This window comes from Aristolochia californica, unplaced genomic scaffold (genome assembly GCF_029961685.1).
Source record: "Aristolochia californica isolate CCGP_79_NKW_82.1479 unplaced genomic scaffold, dmAriCali1.0.hap1 SCAF_1, whole genome shotgun sequence".
Lineage (NCBI taxonomy): Eukaryota > Viridiplantae > Streptophyta > Magnoliopsida > Piperales > Aristolochiaceae > Aristolochia > Aristolochia californica.
In genome coordinates, this window is record NW_027181770.1 from 1,447,809 (window position 1) to 1,473,671 (window position 25,863).

At 40.0% G+C, this 25,863-nt stretch overlaps 5 protein-coding genes across 7 annotated transcripts; 3 read left to right on the forward strand and 2 right to left on the reverse strand.

The window, feature by feature from the left end:
* Positions 1 to 683: 683 nt before the first annotated feature.
* Positions 684 to 4,607, reverse strand: LOC137955300 (probable receptor-like protein kinase At2g42960). Of its 2 annotated transcripts, none has more exons than XM_068802185.1 (8): positions 4,048 to 4,607; positions 2,696 to 3,368; positions 2,463 to 2,567; positions 2,246 to 2,368; positions 1,952 to 2,122; positions 1,643 to 1,772; positions 1,258 to 1,467; positions 684 to 1,144 (listed from the first exon to the last, which is right to left on the reverse strand). In XM_068802185.1, the coding sequence occupies exons 2-8, from the start codon at positions 3,364 to 3,366 to the stop codon at positions 1,049 to 1,051; spliced, it is 1,506 nt and encodes a 501-aa protein (XP_068658286.1). In that variant the 5' UTR covers positions 3,367 to 3,368; positions 4,048 to 4,607; the 3' UTR covers positions 684 to 1,048. The 2 variants fall into 2 exon arrangements, with proteins under 2 accessions (XP_068658286.1, XP_068658294.1); XM_068802193.1 differs by having other exon boundaries at positions 2,696 to 3,438.
* A 3,467-nt stretch (positions 4,608 to 8,074) lies between these two features.
* LOC137964922 (glucan endo-1,3-beta-glucosidase 12-like) lies at positions 8,075 to 10,079 on the forward strand. The gene is made up of 4 exons (XM_068811401.1): positions 8,075 to 8,135; positions 8,872 to 9,441; positions 9,763 to 9,793; positions 9,908 to 10,079. The coding sequence occupies exons 1-4, from the start codon at positions 8,078 to 8,080 to the stop codon at positions 10,077 to 10,079; spliced, it is 831 nt and encodes a 276-aa protein (XP_068667502.1). The 5' UTR covers positions 8,075 to 8,077.
* On the reverse strand, positions 9,696 to 13,134 carry LOC137965020 (cold-regulated 413 inner membrane protein 1, chloroplastic-like). Its single transcript, XM_068811440.1, has 6 exons — positions 12,907 to 13,134; positions 12,703 to 12,816; positions 11,383 to 11,478; positions 11,219 to 11,283; positions 11,014 to 11,083; positions 9,696 to 10,828 (listed from the first exon to the last, which is right to left on the reverse strand). Exons 1-6 carry the CDS (start codon positions 13,050 to 13,052, stop codon positions 10,663 to 10,665), a joined length of 657 nt encoding a protein of 218 aa, XP_068667541.1. The 5' UTR covers positions 13,053 to 13,134; the 3' UTR covers positions 9,696 to 10,662.
* A 2,881-nt stretch (positions 13,135 to 16,015) lies between these two features.
* LOC137964747 (protein MEI2-like 2) lies at positions 16,016 to 23,203 on the forward strand. Of its 2 annotated transcripts, none has more exons than XM_068811393.1 (13): positions 16,016 to 16,162; positions 17,285 to 17,365; positions 17,459 to 17,602; positions 17,688 to 18,148; positions 19,031 to 19,189; positions 19,286 to 19,402; positions 19,508 to 19,659; positions 20,425 to 20,516; positions 20,609 to 21,542; positions 21,653 to 21,737; positions 21,825 to 21,893; positions 22,059 to 22,238; positions 22,501 to 23,203. In XM_068811393.1, the coding sequence occupies exons 2-13, from the start codon at positions 17,335 to 17,337 to the stop codon at positions 22,669 to 22,671; spliced, it is 2,595 nt and encodes an 864-aa protein (XP_068667494.1). In that variant the 5' UTR covers positions 16,016 to 16,162; positions 17,285 to 17,334; the 3' UTR covers positions 22,672 to 23,203. The 2 variants fall into 2 exon arrangements, with proteins under 2 accessions (XP_068667494.1, XP_068667496.1); XM_068811395.1 differs by having other exon boundaries at positions 17,303 to 17,365.
* A 1,430-nt stretch (positions 23,204 to 24,633) lies between these two features.
* LOC137962105 (uncharacterized) lies at positions 24,634 to 25,497 on the forward strand. Its single transcript, XM_068808825.1, has one exon. It carries the CDS (start codon positions 24,634 to 24,636, stop codon positions 25,495 to 25,497), a length of 864 nt encoding a protein of 287 aa, XP_068664926.1.
* Positions 25,498 to 25,863: the final 366 nt, after the last annotated feature.

The window sequence follows — 25,863 nt, forward strand, 5'->3', positions numbered from 1 at the left end:
TATTAATAACATCCTGTAGAACAAACAAACACTTAGTTCAACTGTGACTCAAGAATCACACTTGATCACTTCAAACCCAGTGAGATTTGAACTAACGTTGTGCTTACATGATCCTCTTAAGACACAACGGGCAATTCTTTTGTCCATTTGCATTTTTGTTTCAGACTCAAGTGGATAAGAGAAGAGTTCTCCACCCAGAACATTACGGACGCCTCCGCTACATGATTCCAAACACATCAAATACGGATGGGCCGACAGAGAATCGTTCATTTCAAAGATTGGATACGGCCGTTTAAGCAGTACAGTTCTGTAGTAGATACAGCCCGACACAAACAGGGTAAATTTTTTAGAGGCAGCTGAGATTTCTTCGCCTACTTCCTCCGTAGAGGAAAAGGACAGTCTGTCAATCGTGTCCAACAGCTAAAAGATGGAACATAATAATATCTAACACTGGTAAAAGAAAAGGTGAAAAAGAAACAGGGAGTAGACACCTATGGAATACGCATCATTGGTACCACATGTAAAGGCAACAACCCATTGCTGCAAAAAATTAAATGTGCGAAGAGGTGATTCATGATCAACCTTTTCAATTGCAAGATTGCCGGACCGGTGAAAAAATGACGTCTCGAGCCAGGAAAAATCCAAACTTGGAACGTGATAACAGAAACGCAAAAACGAAGACAAAATAGAATCATGTATTGCTGGTGAAAAAAGATGCCCGACGTAGCCGGCTGGCCCTGAAACAACAATTTTGTACAGAAAAAAAATAAAAGAGGCAAATTTCGGTGTTGAATGAATTCCTACGAGGGCATTCAACCTTTGCCAATTTAATGGTGATGCATAAATAGCCTCCACAGTATCAACCCCAATGACCCACAGAGGCAAACCCTCATTTTAACAATTATCACTCCTGTGGTGATTTTCTGCAAGAACATATTACTACTCTCTTCTGAGTTCTGACCTTCTGAAGGGGTTTAACTGTAAAAGCTTAACTTTTACAGAGAATAAGCTTTATCCATTTGCCAACTGCCAGGCTCATCCATCACCTTTAACTTTCTGATTTCACTACTTTGTGGTCCATGTCAACAGAACTCTGAGATTCGATCTCCATGCTCCCTGTATGAATCCTCCGGTTCCTCCGATCCTGCAGGACAAATCAGATGAGTCTTCTTGATGACCTTCACAGAGAGGGCCTAATCTTTTTTTATAGATGATATTGAATTTGGTAAGCAAATGTCGGTTACACGAGAGACCCACCTCACGAAATGGGAATTCGTCAGCTTCAAGCATCCGAACTACTTGACCCATTTTAGGTCTTTTTTCGGAATCAGGATCCACACATCTTAGTGCAATTAAAAGAGCACGCTTTAGAGCCCGTGTACTTGGTTTAGCTTCTAAGTTTGGATCTACTACTTCCTCTGCATGCCTGGTCCCAACCATTACTTTAAGCCACTCTACAAGATTCACCTGCCATAGCAGACAACCTATGTAGCTTAAATACTAGTTGTATGCAGTGTTGGAACGTCTTGACCACTAAGAGATACCACAGTATTCAGAGAAATAGTACAAGAGTTTCATTTTGATCAGGAAAAACTAACAAATATATGCAAATCAGCTGTAAATTATACATTAATAGACCAACCTCATTAGTTGGCCGGCCATAATCAACGGGATCTCTGCCAGTAACTGCCTCAAGCAAAAGAACGCCAAAACTGTAAATGTCACTCTTTTCATTTAACAAACCTGTATTTGCATATTCTGGCGCTACATACCTGAAATTACACAGGACAACTGGACCTCAAGTCAAGAAGCAATATAATGAGATCACAAGAATCATCACATTCATCGTATGGGCAGCAAACAAGTTGATAAAGATTCTCTGTTGCTAAGGAGCATAACAAGAAAGGAGAAAGAGAAAAATGTCGCTAATTAAGATATGATAAAGCATTACCCAAACGTTCCCATTACTCTAGTTGTGATATGGCTTTTTCCTGAACCCAGTAGTTTGGCCAAACCAAAATCAGAAACCTTGGCATTGAACTCATGATCAATTAAAATATTGCTTGACTTAATGTCCCGATGAACAACTTTTGGTTCTATTGCCTCATGCAAATAAGCAAGCCTGCAAATCCCATTTGGATGAAATGTTATTTATTCTTTCATATTCCAAACTTCATCCAAAAGCTCATAAGAGGAATAACAATCTAAGACAACAAATTAAGTTCAAATATGGGGCGAGTCTTACGCCTTTGCAGTGCCAAGCATAACTTTCATGCGGGACTCCCAACTAAGTACTCCGTATTGATGCATGGTTCCATGAAGCCACTGTTCTAAGTTTCCATTGTTCACATACTCATACACCAGCATCCTGTGACATCAAATCAATCATGATGATCATCATCGACATCATCATAACAATAGCAACAGCAGCACAACATCAACAGGAAATAACAAGACTTTACCTATGAGTTCCTTCAACACAATAACCCAAGAGTCGAACCAAGTTCTTGTGTCTCACATGGCCAATAGCTTCAACTTCCACTCTAAACTCCTTCTCTGCCTGCCCTCTATAGATTAATACCATACAAAAGAAAATAGAACAAACATCAAATGTCAACGGTCCATATTTTCAAAGTGCCACAAGCACTAAAAACAACACTGGATTACACCATAAATGAAGTTCTAAAATACTTACAGATTGTTGAACAGCTTTTTGACAGCTACTTCAGTTCCATTGATCAACCTTCCTCTGTAAACTATCCCATATCCACCTTCCCCAAGTACATTATCTTTTGAGAAACGATTAGTAACATATTCAAGGTCCCTTAGAGTGAACCAGTGACCCCAACCAAGATGTGAAAACTCTGGCAGACCAATTAAAGGCGAGGCAGAAGTAAACCCATATGATGATGATTTATTACGAAAATTAGCAGTCCCTGAGCTTCCTTCTTCTCCAGAATGTGAGCTAGCAGCCCTATCTTGCACATAAGCTGAACTACATTGGCTAATATTATCAGCATCACTTGACTTGCTCATGCCCAAATGGACCAGCATTTTCTCAGAGTCTTTTTCAAAGGATTTTTCATGTGCAGGAAGAACACCTTCACAGTCAAGTACATTGTGAGACAGAAATTGCCCTCCAACTCTGTCAACACGAATCTCCTTTGAGACACTGGGTATTTGGGATAATGGGAACTTGTCAAGTGTCCTTCTTGATCTCTTCCGGAACATTGTCCATATAGATAGGAGACCAAGAATCAACACAATAAATACACCTACTGAGATGCCAATCAAAACCCATAATTTGAGGCCAAAAGGTGATATTTTCTTTGAGAGTTCAGCATACAAAGAACCGCCAGAAGACATCTCTAAGCCATGACAAACATGGATTAGTGTTGAAACTTGAGAGACCAACTACTGGGATTCAAAAGACTGCTCCTAATTACATTAAGAAAAACTCATGAACAAGCCCAAAAGCATTCATCCAGAAAATGAAATCGGGAATAGAACAAGCAGTGAAGAGAAAAATCGAAAAGGTCAATGATCTATACAAGAAAAGTAGGTCAGACAAACTTATGGCTCACTGATTCCTGCTCATGTCTTCATAGCAAACCATCCTCATGTCCAAATAAAGTGGAAATTTGCAAATCGGACCTAGTTAAGAAAAGAAATTCCGGTTCCGAAGAAGCAAGAAACATAGAGCATTTGAATAAAAACATCTATTCTTACGGACTGCTTAAGACGAGGAAAAACATTTTAGTGATCTTAGTACCATTCTCACTTAGTTTAGGCCACACAGAGCATCGGATCCATAACGAGCTTGGTCCTTGACGTGTTGATAGTCATTATGAACAGACCAGCCCCAGTAAACCAGTCTCTTTCTATTTTAACACATCTACAGAATCGAAAATCATTCTACGCACGCACATTGCATAATGCTACACAAGTGTGAAAATGGGAAAGAGCGTCCGTGTTTGCTTCACTTGGACTTGAGGGTCTTACATAGCAGAACGCCAGAAAACTGATGTACAGGGGAGAAAATGTTACCTTTCTGAAGCAGAGACTTGACGCTCCTGATCTCTTGTACGCCTCCGCAGAAATAATTAAAATTCAAATAAATAAGAAAGAGAAAAACAGGACGGAAACAAATGCAGACAAGTAAATGGGCTCCTTCGAAAACTGATTCTCAAGCATGATCTTTTCTCGACTCAAATAAAACACTCCACCAAAACCCAAAACCCTAAGGACAGCATTGCAGAATAAGTAGTTTCGAAACAGAGATTTTGCACAAGTGGCCCAAAAAATTTTAAAAAGAAAACACTAACAAAAACGGAGATTAAACACAGTTCTTAAATTTTCGGATGGCCAAAAAAGTAAAGGTTGGTGAAATGGCAGGCGGGTTTTTGTCGCGGAGGAGAAAGGGACCATGAAAGCTGCACAGGAAGCTTGGTTTGTTAATATAGGAAAACCAGAGAGAAAGGAACAAGAACAGTAAAGGTAAAGCGAATGAGCGGAACAAGCTTGCATTTATAACTTGAAGGAAAATATCGTAAAAAATATGAAAATTATAGAAAAGATGGGGGAAAAAATGGAATCAAAGGTGTGAATGTGCGGGAAGGAACGAGGTCAACCCAGACGACAATCTCCAAATCTAACTTCATGGTTGGCAAAATATGCCATACCAAAAACATCCTCACTTTCAACTCTAATTTTCCAACTGGCCCTTTTTAATGAGGCTTGACTTTACCTTCTTCCATTTCACCGTCACTTTGCAAGTGAAAATTTCATAGTTTAATCGGATATTAGAAGCCCATTTGCTCATTGTTATCATGAAAATGAGCTTCAACTCATCCTCTACTCGTCACAGTACAACCGCAGAAGATAGCTTCAGTCCTTTCCCTCCAACGGCTCTCAGGGTTTCTTCAGTCATTTCAGTTAGATGGCGGGTCAGAGATCATGCTGATAATCAATTAAAACTAGTGTTCTGCTTACCCTAAACCGGTCTCCGGTCGGTCACAGTGGAACCCCGGAATGGATGGGCTGTCGTCTTCTTCACTTGAAACTGTGGGATGGCTTCCATTGGAGAAAAGACTTCGATTAGAAGCATAACTTTTGAATTAAAATAATCCTCAAACGAACTCTTTCTCTCCACCTTTTCCATTAGACAAATTGACACTGCTTTCCTTCTCCCATCCTCTCATTTCATTCGTTATCCCAGAAATTTAATATCAAGCAGCAGAATTTATTCATGCTTTTTCCAGACAACCAAAAGCAGGAAAATCTTTAAAAAGAAAAAAAAAAAAAACTAGTTTTCCTTGCTCTGTTAGTTTATACTTTATACAAATAAATGGGTGGAGGCAAATTGGCCCTCAGATAACTTCGTCTTCTTTGAGGGAAAAGGTAAATTAAAAAAGGACTGTTGACTGCTCTCCGGCAAAAAGAGAACCGATAGGATTCTGTGGATTTACATGGAAGCAACGCAACAGTTTTCTTAAGGACGAATTGAATAGTAATACTAATTCCAATAGATTTGTTTGATAGTCGAGATGGCCTAGGGGAATATCTTTTCTGTAAATCTGCAGAGTTTTTTGTTGTCTTCTGCGTGTCCCTTGAAGCCATTCCTAGATGCCTTTCACTTCAATGAGACAATGCACTGCTTTTGCAAGGCATAAGCAGAGGGGAAAGATCCTTCTTTCCCCTCTTCTTCCTCAAATATAAACTCCTGTCCACCCGCATCTTGCCATCATCTCAATCGTATTAGTTTAATACGTAATTGCCAAAATAATCTTTTTTCCTCGCCGATAAGAATCCCAACAGAGGAGATCTAAATCTTGATTAACATTGATTTTTTTTTTCTTATGTGGAACATCTTTTTTCGAAGGCTACAGAAGTCACAGAAACCAGCCCCTGAAGGCTGAAAGCCAAAAACAGATCTGTAAACTTGGAATCTCTTTTCTCCATTGAATGATAAAAGACTGTCCAGGTTGTGATCCGGCGTAAAGGTGTATTTCATTTATGAAAAAACAAAGGGCGGTCGTTTTCATCAAAGGCAAATGAGAGAGCTGAGCGCGAGCCTTCCTTGACTCGCCTCTTTTCAGCTGTACCCTCCTCCATTCCCATTTTCCAAATTACTGTTTCTTTATCTCTCTGTCCGAAGACTGTAATGGCAACTAGTAAAGGTTTTCCGTAGTACTCAGTCCTCGCTCTCTATCCATCCGCATTCTGGATTTCGAAAGTCCCAACTGAAACTCCACTGTACGTCTGTCATTACTGAGCAGTACAATTTCTGCCATTTGCTGTAAAAAATAAAATAAAATAGAACAGATTCACAGAGACAGTCACACAGACCCAAAAGACGCCTTTGAGATCAATAATCGAAAGACTCCGAAAATTTAAACTGACCCGCCAAAGAGCTACGCTAACCGAGTTCAATAATTTCATCTCCCACCAGGAAACATCGAAGAAGTAAGGGACAAGACAATGCGATTGCAGAGACGAGAAATGACATATTTAACTTACATATCGAGAAAAGGAGACAACCCCGGATGATTATTTTATCCGAACCGTGGTTTCCGAATTTAGAATGGCATTGATGAGGGGATCTGAAACTTAGGCGAGGTCAAACATCCTGGTTCGTGGCAGCAGGTGATTGCTTGGATTGTGATCTCTTCCATTTGAAGGAGAAGGCTGGTCAGATATCATGAAATACAAATTCTATGTTTCTGAAAGAGAGCGATCGAGTGAAAGGGACGATGATGAAGTGACGCTTAAGGTACACAGTGTGGGACGTGCATTTGGCACATCCCCATCTAGATTGGACCCAGCCATGATGACGGCTCATTATGAGGAGAGGTTATGGACCCAATATGGGAAGATTAGAGCAACAGAGTGGGCAAATAGGAAGAGGCTATGATCCATGGGCATCTATAAACCCATTGTCCATGAGATGATGAGTATACGTCCATATGGGCCCAATATCTGGGCCTCATTATTCTTACAGGCGTACAGCCTTCTTACCTTCTTCCTCCAACGTCAGATACAAATGGTTGACTGAACAGTAAACGGACAACTAATGTGTTGATGAAAGCGCAACCGCACGATCTTCCTACATGGCCCACTAATGTACCGGATGGAAGAATGACATTGACACGGTCAACCACGAGGAATCCACTATTTGGTTGGCGCAGTAGGATCCATACACTCGGCGAGGTGGGTCCTACTTCACAGGATCTTATTCTCTTAAAAGTTATATTTATGTCACATCAATCATTTTATTCTCATTAGGTATTAATTTTACTTCTTTATTCGATTATTTATTTATTATTTTATTAAATAAAGCAAAAAAATAAAATATTTAAAATAAATTGTCTATTTTATTTTTTATCTGATTACCCATTTTAACATTTAGTTAATATATAAAATATAAATATAAATAATTAAAATATGTGAAAAATAATCAAGAGTACAACGACTATATAGCGTATCGTTAACATGACTGACGAGGCACCGAATAGGCAGGTGGGTCCCACGTGTTTGAACCATGTGATCCAAGCTTTCTCCTCAGATTTCAAATTATACTCGAACAGAGGGAAGCAAGCCGGGAGACGATTACAGGATTCAAAACTACAGATATCCAATCGCCTGAGGGAGGAGGAGCATCTTTTCTTCCCACCACCGCGCTTTGATTTCGACACACATGGAAAAAGAGGCGCAGATAGTTTAAAAAAATAATACCATTATCATGATTATATCGAGCAATACCATTCTCAAAATTCAGGACATTACACTTTTTTCCCTTTTATTTAAGCCCCTTCCTCTTCTCTTTTTCTCTTTTTTCACCTGCTCTTGCGTGCATCTTCCAACTCCTAAACTCCTCTCTCAAGTTTTCCCATATTCCTTCTCTCTGTCCGACACAAGAAATCTACGATTCTTCAGCGGAAACAGATAAAGGACTATCTTTGTTTTCCAACAACCTATAATGCTTCTCCCGTTTGAAAAACTCTCCTCGGTATTCCGAATAAAGACGAGAACGGGGAGAAAAGCTAGAGTTGATTGGGACAAGTAGGGGGTGGGAGACATGGGTGATAGAGTTCTTCTGGGTCTTATCTTCCTCCTCTATATTTTCTTTGCTTCAGGTGACTAGCTTGTTCATTTTCATTTTTGTTTTACTGCAAGTTCGAGAATTACTTTTCTTTTTATTTGGAGCTTCTGGGAACTAAGCTTCAGCGATCTGGATACCCGTATATGCACCACAGCTGTGTTCTGTTTCTCCTCCTTAGGTTACTGGTTGTCAATTGTCATCGAATGAATTTCGAGTTCGGTATGTTTTCCTTCTGTTTTTGGGTAGTAAATGGGTGAGTCTTTAAGTGTGCTCTTGTTACTTCAAATTTATTTTCTGGTTTTGTAGGTGTCCCGCCTGGATTTATAAGACTGTCCTGAAATGATTTAATCCTGTCAAGTTTTTCTTATTTGTTGTTTTCTTTGGTTCTTCGTTTACATTTCACGGAGTATAACGTGGGACTTTAAATATGCTTCGTTATTTCTTATCTGATTTTAATCTGTACTCAGAACCTTCATGAATTACAGAAGATGGTGAATTTTTTGTATTTTGCGTTGCTTTGTGCCGTGATTTGGATAATAGGCCGACTCATTTTTATTTTTTTTCTATTATCGTTCTTGTGTCTAGAGCTTCGAGCACGTCCAGTGAGGAAACTTGAGGCTCTTTTCTGAAATTCTATTCCTCAAATTCCTGAAAGAAGGAGCTTTCTTGTCGACAATCTTTCAAACGTTCAAAGCTGCAATTTCACTTCGAAATTCTATATAGGTTTGCGGTCAAGCTGATGTTTTGCAATTTGGTTGTTCGACTTGCAGGAACACTGGTTGAAGAACAGTTACTCCCACATTCTCGAAAGCAGCTGTCAGGTCATGAAGTGGAATCGAGTGAATCCACATCTCTGTTTGACGTTGTCACTACAATGACAACAGTCCCTGTTATAAACCCCACTACTCCAGGGACATCTACCCCCGTCGTGAACCCAATTGCAACACCTGCAACACCGGTTACAACTCCAACAGCTCCGACTACTACAACCCCCGCAACACCGGTTACAACTCCGACTACTACAACCCCTGCAACACCGGTTACAACTCCGACAACAACTCCAACAGCTCCGACTACTACAACCCCTGTGTCGGCAGGTGGGCAGAGCTGGTGCATTGCGAGCCAAAGCGCCTCACAAACAGCTTTACAGGTAGCCTTAGACTATGCCTGTGGGTTTGGAGGAGCGGACTGTACTGCAATTCAGGATGCTGGAAGTTGTTACAACCCCAATACAGTTCGTGATCATGCATCCTATGCATTCAATAACTATTACCAGAAGAACCCAGTTCCATCAAGTTGCCAGTTTGGAGGAACTGCTGTTACCACTAATATTGACCCAAGTAAGCTCCGTTGAATCTCACCATTTGCTCCAACTTAGTTGGGTCCTCTCTTTTTAAGCTGTTTTAAGTTGCATTTGATGCTAGAATTTAAGCTCGTAAATGGAGCTTCCTGATTCAATTCTGGGTTTCAATAAAGTTGGCCATAGTGGAAGATTTTACTTCATGGATGAACCGGGAAACTTGTTTTTCCTACTCTTATCTAGTTCGTTTTAGGTTCATTTGATTGATTACTGACTAGACAGAATTCGCTGTGAAGTAAAAACAGTTTAAATAAACATCTATAATTTACTAACACTTTTTTTTTTTTGCGGCAATTTGCAGGTAATGGAGGATGTCAGTATGCGTCGACTAGGTATTCCTTTCCCCATTGCATCCCTAGTTTATTTCAGTTTTCTCCTGATCTCCAAATTCTCCTCTGCAATAGCAGTAAAATTGTGCTAACAGAGCAAATTTTCTGTATTTGCAGCACCAGTTCATCAGTCCTGAACACTACCAACCCCACAGGAGCAACAGTTTTCGGATCAGAACCTGACCCAACAGGTGGTACCAGCAAGGCAGCCTTGTTGTCACTAAACTTGTCTCTCCTCTTCACCTTGACGTGCCTCGCAATGTCCCCCTTATCAGTGAAGCAACTCTAGAGAAGAAACTTACGCACCTGCGCCCCGCCAAAGAGAGGCCAGCCGCTCAATTGCCTGCAGGCGGAAGGCCTTGACTCTGTATGAAGAAGGACTTGAACGGACCGAGGTGCGTTTTGTATAGGAGTCTTTCTTCTCAGCGTCCGGTCAGTGGAATCGACCGTAGAGTCTCCTTGTATTAGTAGGCACTCAAATCTACCCATCTTCTTTGTAGTGTCAAAAATAATATATATCGCAGGCATAGAGCTTTAGAAGATAGGACCACTTTTTTGTTGTGCCTAGGTCTTAAATGATAATATAAGAGTTCCAGCAGAAGTTTCTTCTGCAGTCTTTTCTCTGCAGTTCATAGATCGGTAACAGCATCGTAATTTGAGGCCGTCTGATGACTTTCAGCATACTTCACAGACTTTATTACACCAACATTGGTATCCTTATCCTTCACACGCCGACCAGTAGGAGAGAGAACCCGGGAAGCTGGTTCCAACCTATCTGAGTTGGTACGACATTGACTAGTACTTTCATCTGGGTTCCAGTTTATTATCCAGTTGGTATAAACCTATCTCGGGTGATGCAGGGCTGGTACTGATTAGAATAGAAGCAAACATGGGACAAGAGTGATACAAATAATGGCTAGTGTGGCAACGATGGATCCTTGATCAAATGCTTTCTGTAAACTTCCAGCTCTGGAAAAATGTTGCAAGGCCAAAAATGCAGCTATTGCCAGGGAAATTATTGCACCAGCTTGTGTGCCCCTGTCAAGCAACCAAGCAGACATGCACAATAAAATTCAGGGGAATATATAGGCATAATAGGAGAAGGGGTACAGAGAGAGAGAGAGAGAGAAAGAGAGACGAAGGAAGGGGGAGAAGGGAGAGAGCTGAGTATTAGTTAATCTTTTACTTTGCCTTAGTGCTACTGCACGCAGGCACCCACTTGCCTTAAGGTCATAGCTTCATAGGGAGCAACAATAGCAAGCAGCAATGTCCAGAATGGTAGCTCCAATTCGCCTAGAAAGCAAAGATTTGTGTTATTTGCCACTTCCCTCTCTTCTTAACATGCAAAACTGAAGGGAGTCCTTATGAATTGAATCATGAAGATCAATAGAAGGAAGCACATCTGAACAATTTAACTGTTTTACTCACCGGGAATAAAGTAGAAGAGACGAACAAGAAGCCCCAAAAATGCAGCCCAACCCCCATATTTACCCCTGAAATTACAAAGGACTGAAATCAATCATTGGCCATAGGGCATTTCGAAACTAACAGAAATTATAGTGCATGCCGCGAAAGGAGTTCTAGGAGCTTACTGGATCCAGGAGATGACACTACTAGGTGCTTGGAGAGCAAATAGTGGAACAAGAAAAGATTTATTGATGGCCGTGCCCTTTACCAGTATTAACAACCTGAGGAAAATGCCAAAAACGAATGAATCTCCAACAAGCACGCATACTACTGCTGTTTAAACTAATTACATGGAGAATCAGAAGCAAAAAATTAGATGATCAAGTAGCTCATAGGACTAAGAGAAAAGACAAGAACACAAGACACTTTTACAGTTAAATAAGCTTTAAGTACATAAATCTTGTTGATGGTTAACTCAGACTTTACACACATACATGAAGAGAATATAGAACACAAAGATCACCTCTATATGCTATGATTCTTGCAAAGACATTTTGTCAAATATAATATTAACTGGAAAAAAACAGTCCATAGATCCATCGGCACTACAAACTTGCGACTTGATTTATTTAGAGTTTCTATAAAGTGTATGTTGTTGTATGAATATATAAGATCAAATGCCTCAAAATTTTCAATCAGAGCAAAAAGTGGCAACTGCAGTGTTAAATATTTAAGGGAGCAAAATGGAACAGATATTTCTCTCAGTAGGCATGTCTTTTTATTGCCAGGTGACATCCCCGAACTGTGCTTTGCACCAGGAAGGATTAGCAGATATGGAATTTGTACACGTTAGATAAGAGTGACCTCCATGTAACCACTGATGAACAGAAGAAATTCATCATACTTTCCCAATCTTTTATTGCTTCGACATCTGTTGCTACCAAATTTGAATTGGCCTCTGTGGATATTCATAAGGATAGTACAGCATAACAAGAAAATACGTGGAGAGACTCAATCATCCGTTACCCAGATCCTTTTTATATAGGTATATAAATAGATTTTGTAATTCCTAATTGGTGAAAAAATAATATCAACCATCAGCGGATCAGGCATCAGTCAAAAGTATACAGAAACTTAGACACCCTCAAGCACAAAAAACTCCCGTATTGCTTAAACGATAGAGTTTTAAGGATTCTTTACATTAGATTTATTATATCCATGTCCAGATGATTGACCGTGACTTTTCTGCTTCCAAGCAGTAAACAACACACTCTAGTCAGTAATTCTTTGTCCCATTGTGGAACAGAAAATAGGAATACCTAAATCCCGTAACTTAGGCCTTCTCGTTTCGTATTAATTCAGACCCGAACTGTCAAATCCATAGAAAAAGAAAAAGTTCCTAATGTGAGTTCTGATTACCAAACTCTACTCATTTAAAGTAATAAGTCCCAGAAGCAATGCATTTTTAACACTATTTAACAATAATTAGAAGAAATCATACATACCCTGATGAAACTGTGCATACCCATTGAAGGGTTTCTGGTCTGATGGCAGCCGAATAACAAACAACACCACTGCACTGCCTAGCCTTCTTCCGGGAGTGATACGTGGGGGAAACCCTGAAAGGATTTCACTACACCAGATTAAATAGCTAATTCCAACTGATAATTCAATTTAATCGGCTAGTTGGCATATGAGAGTGGTTATACCTGATGGAAAGACCAGATTGGCTCTTCAATTTGATAGCGCTTTGGACGAGGAATCCAATCGGTCTTGGACTTGATAAAGGACGAAAAGAAGAAGAAGAATAACAGGAAGGAGACATTGGGTGCTGAAAAGGTAAGAGAAGAGACATTTTCTGGCGCTAGTTCAGTTGCAGTACTTGTGCTGTAATTTACTGTGTTAGTAGAGGGAGCGAGCGGAAGAGCCGAAGAGGACGGGAGACGGGCGATAACCGATGGGTCAAGAGGAGTCGCTTTTTTATCGACAAATTTTCCTTTTGGATCCGCGCCACATGGCGCTAACCCATCGGACCTGCACGTATGTGACACATGCACATGAAGTGCCCATTACGCAACCGATAATGAGTAATAGGTGCACATATTAAGCAAACCTTTTATACCCCGATCAAGATAAAGTTGAAAAGGGCAAGATAACCGGACTTGACGTGGACGGACTGGACTCCAATTAATTTTGGCTGCACTGACACAAACTTACTCGAAATATTATTATTTCGTTATATTTACAATAATATCATCACTTTATTTTCTAATAAACATCCCAAATTTGATAAAATTAAAAAAAAAAATCAAATGAACATCAACTAAAATGCATGTGATAATAAATAAATATAAAATAAGAATTAATCAATTTTCAAGTCTTTTCATTCAAATTTCATGGTTAAAATCTTGCCGTCAAGAGCTGGCGTGATTGAATTCGATTACAGACTCTGCCCCCTTTCTGAGAAACAGATGGTGATCTGTGCAGGAAATAAATCAAACAAATCCTATCCAAGACGTGGAGGCTTCAACCATGATCGGCGATTAAAATTAAAAAAAACTAAGAATAGCGCCGCGTATCAGAATTCTGAACCGGGCTCTGTTGTTTTCTCTGCAACTGAAGCAGGATCCGCCACTACGATTTGTGGATTTTGGAATATCGACTGTGATTTAGTAATCTTCCTTCGCCAATGGTGGACTGCGGAATTGCTTCTCTTGTCCGAGACGAAAGGATTCCACTTCAGGAACCAAAAAGCAGATCCGCAGTCGACGGTGAAGAACTGAGGTAAAAGCCTCCATTTAAGAACTGTTTGAAGAAACCTCTATTTAAATTTCATTAGGTAAAAGCCATGGAGTCTGTCAGTTTAAGATTTGGGTAGTTGAATTGATAGTTCTGAGCCACACGCTACTGTCCCTCTTTTCCTCCATTAAAACCCCTCATATCCCACCTTCCTCCTAAACAAAACGACCCACACCCATTAATTTATTGGTCTTCCATTAACAAGCAAAGCCAGACCTCTCTCACGTCTGCATTATTCCCGCTGCGTTTCAATAAAATATTCACGAGATGCCTGACACTTTGTAGAAGCGGATTGCCTCCATACTCAAGGCATAGATAGGAACAGGAGCCGGGCTGCCACATGTGAGCTTCGTGCGTCAATAGGTGGCTCTGCCTTTGCCGAGAGAGTGACGTCAGGTTCTTTTTCACCAAAAGTTCGCAAGGGCTTGGCGTCACGCTTGATATTTCTCCGACGGCGACTCTTTGTTTTATTTTGCGTCTCTCAGGCGGCTTTGCAATTAACCGGTAGCTTCCTTGACTATTGGGAGTAGAAGTGCACGTATCTACTGCGTGGCTTTCTTACCCAGTCGGCGACTTGAATTGAGTGGAACAGGGAATGGAGTTGGGTGCTTTGTTAAATCTGTCTTTCTTATTACGCAGGGGATTCATGGAACAGTTCTGTGCTAAAGTCGGCAGGACTGGGTAAACGAGTGGCTAATTAATGGCGAATTGACGTTTGTTTTGGTCTTGTTTATTATCATTAATGGATGGATCGGGATGTACCCGTCGTCTATTGTCGCTCCTGAAAATCGGAATCTCTCTCTTCTGAAGTCTGAACCTGGTTCCTTATCGCAGTCGAGTCAAACTCGTGTCTGGAGCGAGTAAAAGACTTTCAGATTTTTGTTTTTTCCCATGAGGTTCGTTCAATGAATTCGAATTAATATTAAAATAACTTGTAAAATTATTTATTATGCCTTTATTAAACTCTAATTAGTTGGAAAAATGAAAAAAGAAGCTTATTCTATAATTTGATCAAATCGAATCAAATTTAGGACCGGACTATAATTAAAGGTGAGACTCCACACTTTCAATTCGAACGGGATCCCTTTTGACTCGTCTAGAGTTTAGTCAAAAGTCCAATGAGTCTACTCAGATTTTCACTGGTGCAAGTGTAATCCAAAATCCGAGTCAAAACATTTACTAGATAGCAACCGCGCTCTAACTCATTACTCGCCTCGTCTCCCAGTAAAACAAGCGCAGACACATCTCAAAGCCACATTTAGTAAATTCCACCTGGCCGTACGATTCGAACATACGTCAGCGACAGCGTCACCATACGATGACGAATAAGTATCTAATGAATGTATAGTACACGTACGCCTTATTATACGTGGCAGCATCGTCGTCCAGCCTGCGTGGGGCCCGTTTTTATCAAAAGAAATTCTATTGGTCGAAACCCGATAGCTGAAACCACAAAAAAAATAAAAAAAATTAATTTAATAAATTCCAGAGTATGGACAGAGGGAGGGGGCACAGACAATCATTCGCGCAAAGGCAATAATTCTACTCGTCCCTACTAAAGCTAAAAAATATCCCTCTCCAACCAATGGCTGCAATATTTGAGACTCTTTTTACAAAATTACCCCTAGTAGAGAGAACAAATTATTGGTATGACATTTTGGGTTTTGCCATGAAGGAAGAATATTCCGTTTACCGTAGAGGTTAATTAAGGAATATACACGAGCTTTTGAAAAGTATTGGGTTCTTTTTGTTTAGTTTAATGGCATATGACAAAAAGAGACTTAGTTGAAAAAAGATTAAATTTATAAATTTTGACGTAAGACGCAAAAGAGAGACAAATTACGTCTTATACTTTTTCTTTTCCAAGTGAATAATTCGCTTTGATATTAAGCAGTGGCAGAATCGGAAATTTACTGTAAAACGAGGGAACGTCTATAAGGTTTTAAAATTACCGGTAAGATATATATATATATATATACACACACAGCGGGTTCTGTCAACGGACGCCAAAAGGGATTCAAATACAGCGGAATCCAAGTTCATCAAAGAGAGTTTCGTTTTTTCCTCTCTCAATTTCGCTCCCTTTTTGCTGTCTTTCCTCCTGTCTTCCATGCTTCTCCTTTCCGGCGTTAGAGGAAGGTCGGGAGAAGAACGTACGCTCCACAGGTAATTGAGATTGCTCAAATTCTTTTTATTTATCACTCCTGATGGCGAACAGCATCTGAATTCGGAAGATCCGCTAGTACTGAAGTTGAATGATCAAGATTTATGTCTCTGGCTTCTGAGGTTCAAGTTTAGTTCTTCTAGAAAGTAACCGCTGCTTCTGAACTCTTCTTCTGTTTTCTTTGTTCTTCCTTTTCTTTATCGTCTTTTTTTTTCTTTTTTTTTTTCTGTTTTCTTTGACGACTAGTGATGTAGACGAAGGTTGGTGCGTTGATTGGGAAATGCGAAACTTGGGGGTTGGACGAGGATGTTGGGGGTTTTATGCCGTGTTCTTCTGGTGGTCTTGAAGTTCAGTGCGCTGTCTCGCATTCCTTTTTTATTTAAGTATTTTATTTTTTTGTCGTTTTTTGTGATTACAATGGGTACTGTTTTTTGAAGAGTTAAGGAGAAGCATTACATCTTTTTTGTTGCGAGGAGTATTCGTTTTCTTATTTTTAGTAATGGTTACTCACCCCACTAAAAAGTTGTTCCAACCGGGAGGCTGCCGAGAATAATAGGTACAGATATATTGCGCGAATTAAGCGCGGACAGTAATTTTCTTTTTCTTTGTTATATAAAATTTCTTGAGTACTCTTATATCGTGGAATTGGTGTCTCAGGTCATCGAAACATGTTGATTTTAATATTTGGTTGTTCTGTTCTATGGATGGAGAACAACTTCCATGCCGGTGGCGAATGCTCTGATGTCTGTATGTGTGTTCATGCATTGACTTGTGCAAAGTCTGATCTTCGAGTTTTTCTTTGGCTCCATTCGCAGTGTTTCAATTTTTTTTTTAACGGTTGTACTTTGACTTCTGGTTTTCTGGAACGGTGTAATATTGGTTATTTTGGGTCCCTCTGTTCCCCTAGCCCATATTGTGTTCCAAATGCAATATAGGGTGTTCCTGTTCCTGTTAGTTTCTTTAACTTTTGGTTTTCTGAAACGATCCTACAAATGATTAGGGCTAGTTTAGTCCTCTAGGAGCTTAGATTTCATGTGTAAGTTGTAGAGTGTGGATGGGTGCCCTCCTCGTTGTCAGTTACTATAAGTGTCTTCTAACTGTTATTTATGTGGACTTCGCTTCAGATCTGCTTCTTACTGTAGGGGGACTGTTCCTATTTTCAGAGCGTGATACTATGGATGAATCTTTCGGTAATTCATTTTCAGGTAGATATGACATTTCGATTATCTTTGTTTTAGAGAGAAAATGCTTGTTAAATGGAAATCAAATCAACTAATCTTGTTAGTTGCATCTGGCAGGTTTGTCCGTTATCTCGTTGGGAAAGGTTCCTCAGAGGGTGGAGGTTGGCAGATGGGGATTTCCATCCGAGCCAAATGCTTTTCATGGATCAAGTGATGCCAGCCTTTTCTCCAGCTCTTTACCTGTTCTGCGACATGAGAAGCGTATGTTGCTTGCTTGATCTTTCATTTGTTATAAGCTTTCATTTTGTTGAGATTATCCTCTAAAGCATCTATCATTTTACAATAGTGAATTTCGCTGATGCTGAAATTGCGGTTCAATCTGCTGATGATACCTCATCAAAGTTGAACAAACTACATCAAGATATGGATGGTAAGGACTCCCTTGAAGATGCTGCTATCGGTAGTTTGCTGCCTGATGATGAGGATGAGCTCTTAGCTGGGATAATGGATGATTTTGACTTGAGTGGTTTGCCAAGCCAACTTGAGGACTTGGAAGAGTATGATCTTTTTGGAAGTGGTGGTGGTATGGAATTGGACTATGATACTCAGGACGGTCTGACAGTGAGCATGGCAAAAACAAGTTTACATGATGGTTATCCTGGGAATGGAACCCCTCAGTATGGTATTCCAAATGGGGTAGGAGCAGTGGCAGGGGAGCATCCATATGGAGAGCACCCATCAAGGACATTATTTGTGCGGAATATTAATAGTAATGTTGAGGATTCTGAGCTCCGAAGTCTTTTTGAGGTGAAGTCATGCTTACACATTTCAGTTGGATATAGTCCTGGCTTATGTACCTTGTTTTCCTTGTCTGGTGTATGTAGGAATTCCCACATGTTTATATGTTCTTCATCTTATAAGCAATATTTCTTTGTTTTCTTCATGTCTATCTGCTCTATATCCTACATTGGAATGCCTCTATACATTTCTGTTGCTCTTTTAACTGGGGTAAAAACCAATGTATGCACGTGTATACATATGTTTTCCTTTAAGATGTTTCTTGTATTTTTCTCTCAGTTTTTTGAAGATTATATTTCCATCATGCTAATAAAGTGAAAGCTCTTACCACTTATCTTGGATTACTATTTTAAAGTCCTTGAACAATTGCCTCTTTGCATCTGTTTGCATCCCTAAATCTGTCAAATTCATGAAAATTGCTTTCTCTATGCAGAATTCTCTGCTTGATTTGCTAAATCTGAAATTTTAGCAGCATCTATCACTTTAGCTACATTTAGCCGAGACCTGATCATAAATTCATCTTGTGCTCTGTTTTTGCAATTAACTTTAGGTTAAAAATTTGTGTCCTTTATTTATTTTCAAAAATTGTGTGCGCCACCCCCCGCCGGCCTCCAAAAAAAAAAAAAAAGAAAGAGAGAGAGAAGAGAAGTACAATGGCAACTCGCCTTGGGAAGGGAGGCCACAGTCATACAAGGGAAGAAAAGAAAATAATTTTGTGGTTTTTTCTAATTGAAATGATAAACTTGATGAATACTTCTAGTAACTATTTCTTTTTATCCTGTTTTATATTTATTCACAGATTCTCTTTCTTTAGTTGCAAATTGTTGCTGCTGCTTTCTTTTGTTCAAATATCTTTGAGCATGCTTTATGAAGTTTTTTTCCTTTTTGTAGCAATATGGTGCTATCAGGACTCTGTACACCGCATGCAAACACAGAGGCTTTGTGATGATCTCTTATTATGATATTCGAGCTGCTCGAACTGCGATGCGTGCATTACAAAACAAACCGTTAAGGCGGAGAAAGCTTGATATTCATTTCTCTATTCCAAAGGTCTGACATGAAATTTCAGTCATTTCTCCTTGAGTGCATCTATTGGAATTCATGCTCCAGTTCTTAGGTTTGGCATTTGTCCCTTGCATGTATTAGGATAATCCATCTGACAAGGATATAAATCAAGGAACTCTTGTAGTGTTCAACCTGGATCCTTCAGTTTCAAATGATGATCTTCGTCAAATATTTGGAGCTTATGGAGAGGTGAAAGAGGTAAAGGCTTTTGGTTACTTTGAATCTATTTCTTCTCTTTATTATTTTTCTTTTTGTAGTAATTTTATAATATTAGAATTTTTTTTGATTTCATTCACCTAGCAGATCAGGGAAACACCGCATAAAAGGCATCATAAATTTATTGAATTTTATGATGTCCGAGCTGCAGAAGCAGCACTCAGATCATTGAATAGAAGTGACATTGCTGGAAAACGGATCAAGCTTGAGCCCAGCCGTCCTGGGGGAGCACGAAGAAAGTATGAATAAGTTTTTTATTCCTTTTGTCATCATCCTTTTGGGCTGGAACCCAGTTATTTGCATGTTTCTTGATGTTGATGAATGCAATACTGTAGACCTGAGCGTCTAGTTTGATTAGCTGCAATTACAAGACCACTTACAGGGTGTGTCTATTCAATTATATCTGCAATCTATCCAATTTTCTCCAGTTTTACCTACAGGGTGGCTTGAATGAAATTAACAACTGCTTTTGGTGAAATTACAAGGATGTTTATCTAGATGTTATCTTAGTTTTTTTTTTTAATTTGACAATTAAATTGTTGTAAGAGTTAGTTCTTTCTTATCGAAATGTCTGTTAAGGTTTTTCCATTGGTACAGAGAAGTTTGCATCTGCTTAGTATAATTGAGGAATTTAGGTTTGTTTCTGTCAATCTACCAGTCATATTTCATTTTTATAGGTTGATGTTGTTTGAGCTTGTACTCTAAGATCCTGTCACACTGCAGGATACTAAGGTGAATGGACTGGCAAAGACCCGAATTGGATTGATTTCTACCATGTGTTGTTCTCTCTTTTCACTTTCTATTTCTAGGTTATTTTTATTTTATTTTATTTCTCTTCTGTTGCATTACTTGTGGGATTTTGAATAAGTCACTTTAGTGAGGCAGGTCATCTGTTGTGCTGGTCTAGTATTTTCTTTTCATTATTAGATGGGTGCATGCGACATCTCTCTTAATTGTTTTTTACTTTATTTTCATTGGTGTCTAATACCTCTGATTACATCCAGCTTGATGCAGCAATTGAGTCAAGAATTAGAACAAGATGAATCCAGGGGTTATTGTCCTCAAGTGGGTTCTCCTATAACCAATTCTCCTCCAGGTATTTTTTTTGGATAACCGTGTTACTAATTTTTTATGTTTACATTTGTTAGACTATTTTTTTTAAATGAGGTTGGTTTGCTTTCTTGATAGGAACTTGGGCTCAGTTCAGCAACACTAACGAAAATAACTCATTGCAAAGTCTGAGCCAGTCTCCATCTCTGGGAGCAATCAGTTCTATGGCGACTAACCATTTACCTGGATTAGCATCCATTCTACCTCCTTTGGCTTCAAGTTCTGTTAAGATTGCACCTATTGGAAAGGATCATTCTAGGGCTAGCCATGCAGACCAGATACTCCAGTCCCATTCATATCCAGAACACGGTACTGGAATGATGAGCCATAGTCCTGGAACTGCATCTTCATTTGGCCCCTCAACATCCACTTCTGGGATTGGAACATTGTCAGGGCCACAATTTCTCTGGGGTAGTCCTACTCCATACTCTGATCGTGCACATACATCTCCCTGGCCAACTTCTTCATTGGGGCATCCCTATGCATCTAATGGGCAGGGTCAAAGCTTTGCTTACTCCAGCCGTCCTGTATCTTTTATGGGGGCATCACACCTTCATCAACACCATCATGTTGGGTCTGCACCATCAGGTGTGCCTTTTGAGAGACAGTATGGATTTTTTCCTGAGTCACCCGAAACATCTTTTATGAATCCTGTTCCCTTTGGAGGGATGGGCTTAAACCGAAACGAAGGCAGCTTCATAATGAATATGGGTGCTCGGACTGCCATGAATTCTGTTGTTCCTCTTTCTGGAAACGTATCTGAGAATGGCTCCCCGAGCTTCAGAGTGATGTCATCACAGAGGCTGAACCCCATTTTCCTTGGTGGTGGTGGGTTATATCCAGGATCGGTCGCCAATGGCATTGATGGATTGATTGATCGTGGCCGTAGTCGGCGAGTTGAGAACCCTGGCAACCAGATAGACAGCAAAAAACAATACCAACTTGATTTGGACAAAATTGTGAGTGGGGAGGATATGAGGACTACACTAATGATAAAAAACATTCCAAACAAGTAATGTGCCTTTTTAATATGCTTATGCTTTTGCTTGTTGACTTAGTGCCTGATCTTTGGGAACACGGATGATTTTTGTAGTGGTAATCTTCCTTACACTGTCATTGCAGGTACACCTCAAAGATGCTGTTGGCTGCAATAGATGAAAACCATCGGGGTACTTATGATTTTCTCTATCTGCCAATTGATTTTAAGGTAATGATGAGCTGCTATGGGACATTTTCTGTACTTTCCTTTTAAGTTAAAAAGATGTTGTTTCTGAGTTGCACTATGTATATGCAGAACAAATGCAATGTGGGCTACGCGTTTATTAACATGATTTCTCCGTCACACATTGTTCCATTCTATCAGGTGCTCATGTGGCTTTTTTTTTTTCTTCTATTGCTGTTGCTTTAGACTAATTGAGGCTCTACTACTGATCTATACTGTGCTGTTTTACAATTACTGAATGAGTGACTGAAGCCAACTTCTCCCTATTAAACACAAGCTTCTCATTGTTTTCCACTATTTTTGCAGGCATTCAATGGGAAGAAGTGGGAAAAGTTTAACAGTGAGAAAGTAGCATTACTGGCATATGCCAGAATTCAAGGCAAAGTGGCACTTGTTACTCATTTCCAAAATTCTAGCTTGATGAATGAGGACAAGCGGTGTCGTCCTATTCTGTTTCATTCTGAGGGTAGTGAGGCTGGTGAACAGGTAATATTGGAAAAATATGAATTGATCTTGAATCCTGCATTCATAAATGACATAATGCCAACAGGCTTGTGGGTTAGATCCTCACAGCAATTTTAGCCACACAGTTGCATTAAAATTCAACCAGCTTGTCATGAATAACAACTAAAAGTAGTTTTTTTTTTTAAATCTTCTGTAACTAAAAGTAGTTGAAACTTTCTTTATCAGTTCTATTCTTTGGTGGTTAAGGTGCAACTGACTTTGGCTTTTGTTTTAATGTGTTAAGATTATTCAGGAACCATTTCCCTCAAACAATTTGAATGTCCAGGTCTTGAAGCAAGAAGGGACTACTAACTCTGAGGATTCACAAGAAAGTCCAACAAAGGGTAATTTTTCTGAGAGGTGTGATAAGATTAACGACCAAATAGGAAACAGCTTTGGAGATGAACTATCATAGTAAAGAAATGGTTGCTATCACTAACTGTTGCTGTAGGTATTGTCAAGTGTATAAAATTGTGAGAAGTGAATTAAAACGAAAAAGAAGAAGCTGGCATGTTTAATATTTCTATGGCATCCGCTTTTGAAGTAAAGGATGCAACTGAAGCGCTAGAGGAAGAAAACTGTGAATGAGGACTTGCAGTGGGAATTTGCTTTTTGTGTGGAGAGGTGATTCAAGAAATCAAGGCGGAAATACAAATAAGGTTGGCAAAAATGTACAGGTGGGATCTGGTCGTCTGCTGGTTTGTGTATAGCTAACCAGCTTGTGTATGGTTTACGTGTTTTCATCTTTTGAGGGTTGATGATTAAATCAGTCTTGGAATATTATGAATATGTTAATTTATGTGTGGATGGATGGCCCCGGGAGTCTTTCATGTTTTCTGGGGTCACTGGGAAAGAGGCTAGGGCATCTATGTTGTATAGAGGGTGCACAATCCTTTCAATGCTGTGTTGTGGTTTACTTGAAAGAAGTACATCACAATTAAAGTCTATTTGTACAGTTTGTGATAAGATATTTGGATTTCAGTTCTAATATCAGCTAATTATGACAATTGTTTTATTGCTGTTCATCGTTTACTTCCTCCCCACCCCCCTCTAAACACCCTTTATCGTGTTTAGTGGGTTACCTTGATTCTCAATTGCATAGAGATGTCGATGCCTTGTTACATACGAGTCTCTAGGCATATAAGCTTCTGAATGTCCTGATTGCCGTTTAGCAGAATCCTTGCTGAGACATTGTGTTAGAAAATCCTTGCCTACGTTGGTAGCCTCGTTAGTGGCAGCAGAGTTTGAAAGGTTATATTTTGTTTTACAGACGCATGGTTTGTCCTATAAACCTATAGATTTTCTTGTTAGTGAAATGAAACTGTGTTAAGAACTTCGGAGGTCCGCTATAGGTGATAATGTTGCTGGGTATGAACTGTGGCTTGTCACTGCATTTTCAAAAATCCAGGTGATGTCTCCAATCTCATTGCAGGAAAGTGAATATTAAAATTCTAGATTCTACGCAACGTCTTTTTGGCATTGGTAATCCTAATAGTTTAAAATTAACAAAGTTTGCCAGTGTCAGTCATTGTTAATATTTCTGGGCACGAATTTGTTCAGTGAAAATTCAAAACAGGAGTCGATACAGCTAATATTTAGTCTCCGAAGTTCTTTAATTACAAATTGTTTCAATTTCACTGACAAGAGATCTTAAGAAATACAGAGATTCGAAAGTGTTGTTCCATGTGGACTTTGAACCTGTAGTCTCACTGCCTAAGCATCTGGGCATTCATGCCAGAGGTAATGATGATTTCATTTTAACTAATTTTAATTTTAATTTTGATTTATGGCAAGTTATGAAATTTGATGGATAAGAAAGTTCGTGAGGGACCTTAACTCCTAGTCTCACAATACGTGAATGTTAAAGTGGTTCCGTTCACTCCTGTATGCGGTAGTTTTCCGCATCTAACATATCGGTTTTTTGGATTATATTGGTTAGGCTAAATGGGCGACCTTTCGAGTATACTGATTAGCTGCTGTCAGTGATACCTTTCGCTGCTCTATCAGCAGCACCATCTACCGATACCTTTGCTTTGATTTTCCGAAAATGTATTTATTTTACAATAAATTATGAGTCATGTGCCCATCCTTATCACCAATAGTGATCATATTTTGTTTCCATTTCTTGATGAGGATATTTTCTGCTGTTTTTTGGTAGCCAAACCTTTGTGGGTGGATGTCTTCTCTCTACCCCTTCCTAGAAAGCCCATTTGATCTGCTTAGCCCCAATTCGGGGTACCCCTGTAATTTCAGCCGGGGACAAGCTTCGAACAGATTGGCTTCGATCCATGTCGTAGGTCCCGCAAGTCTAGCCAAACACCTCAGGTCCCCCTTGAATTGCGCGTCATTCGTCGCGTTCCCTCCTTCTGCCAGCTTAATGGCGAACGAACCCCTCCGAACTCCCTCCGCCTCCACCTCAGCCATTGCAACCCGTCTTCTCTCCGTGCTCCTCATCGGCTCCGTCTCCATCTGGGCCCAATATGAAGCTTCGCGAGGCTTCGACATCACCATCGTCAACGACGCACACGGTACTCCCTCTGCTCGTCGGTTCGACCTCCTATTCGTCTCCAACGACAAGGCTACACGGATAATTCTCAACACCAGCAATTTCGTCGAACAGATTCTATACTCTGGTGGTGATACTCATGAGGAAGTAATAGTACTACCTACGAAGCCCGTTGACCGTGTGATCCTCCGGCTCGTCCAGATGAGCTCCAGTAGTGACCGGGTTAGCGTTGTCGTCTCTCCTGGGAAGAAAGCAGGAGAGTTTGTTATCGGTATCAATTCGGCTATCATGGAGGAAAAGAACCCCAACGTGGCTATGGTGGCCGCGGTTCAACGTGGTATGGCTCGGGTTTGGCTCTGGAACGGACGAAAAGGCGTGCCCAGATCGCTTCTGGAGGGAATGGTGGAGTATATAGCCAGCTTGGCCGGGATATCTCCGTCGCCAGAGTCCGCCCGCCTTATGCGGCATGGGTCCGGCAGCTGTTGGACGGAGGACGACCCCGCGGCGGTGGCGCAGTTCTTGCGATTCTGTGAAGCCAAGAGACGGGGGTTCTTTGCACGCTTGAACCGTGCCATGAAAGAAGATTGGGAGCCACGCATGATGGACGAGGCATTGGGAATTCCCGTTCGGCGGCTCTGCTCCTTGTATCACTCTGTCATCACTGCGACTCTCTCTCCAAGTGCAAACACAACTTCAGATTTAGTGGCGGAAGAGATTTTGAACCAGGACGCATAGGCATGTTAGCTCGTCGTCGCCGGTGATCAACGTTCCGCCGTAGGACAGCCATGGGAGACTGGAATCATTAATTTCCTACAAATTTCGGTCTGTCATTTCGATTCATACAGGCTGTTCTTGTCCTCCAATCCAATTTGTGTTTGGTAAATTACTTTTTTTTTATTCTATAAACATGTTATGAATTCATGGGGGCTGTTAGGACTGTTTTAATAATGAGATTGTAAAGTGGATTAGTAATCATACTGATATAATTATGTATATTTTATTTGTTTCGATTGGATTAATCTTTCTTGATTTATGGAGTCGTTACAACGTGACAGACATGAAGATTAATTTAGAAGGATTGATAGCCTTCTGGTAAACTCT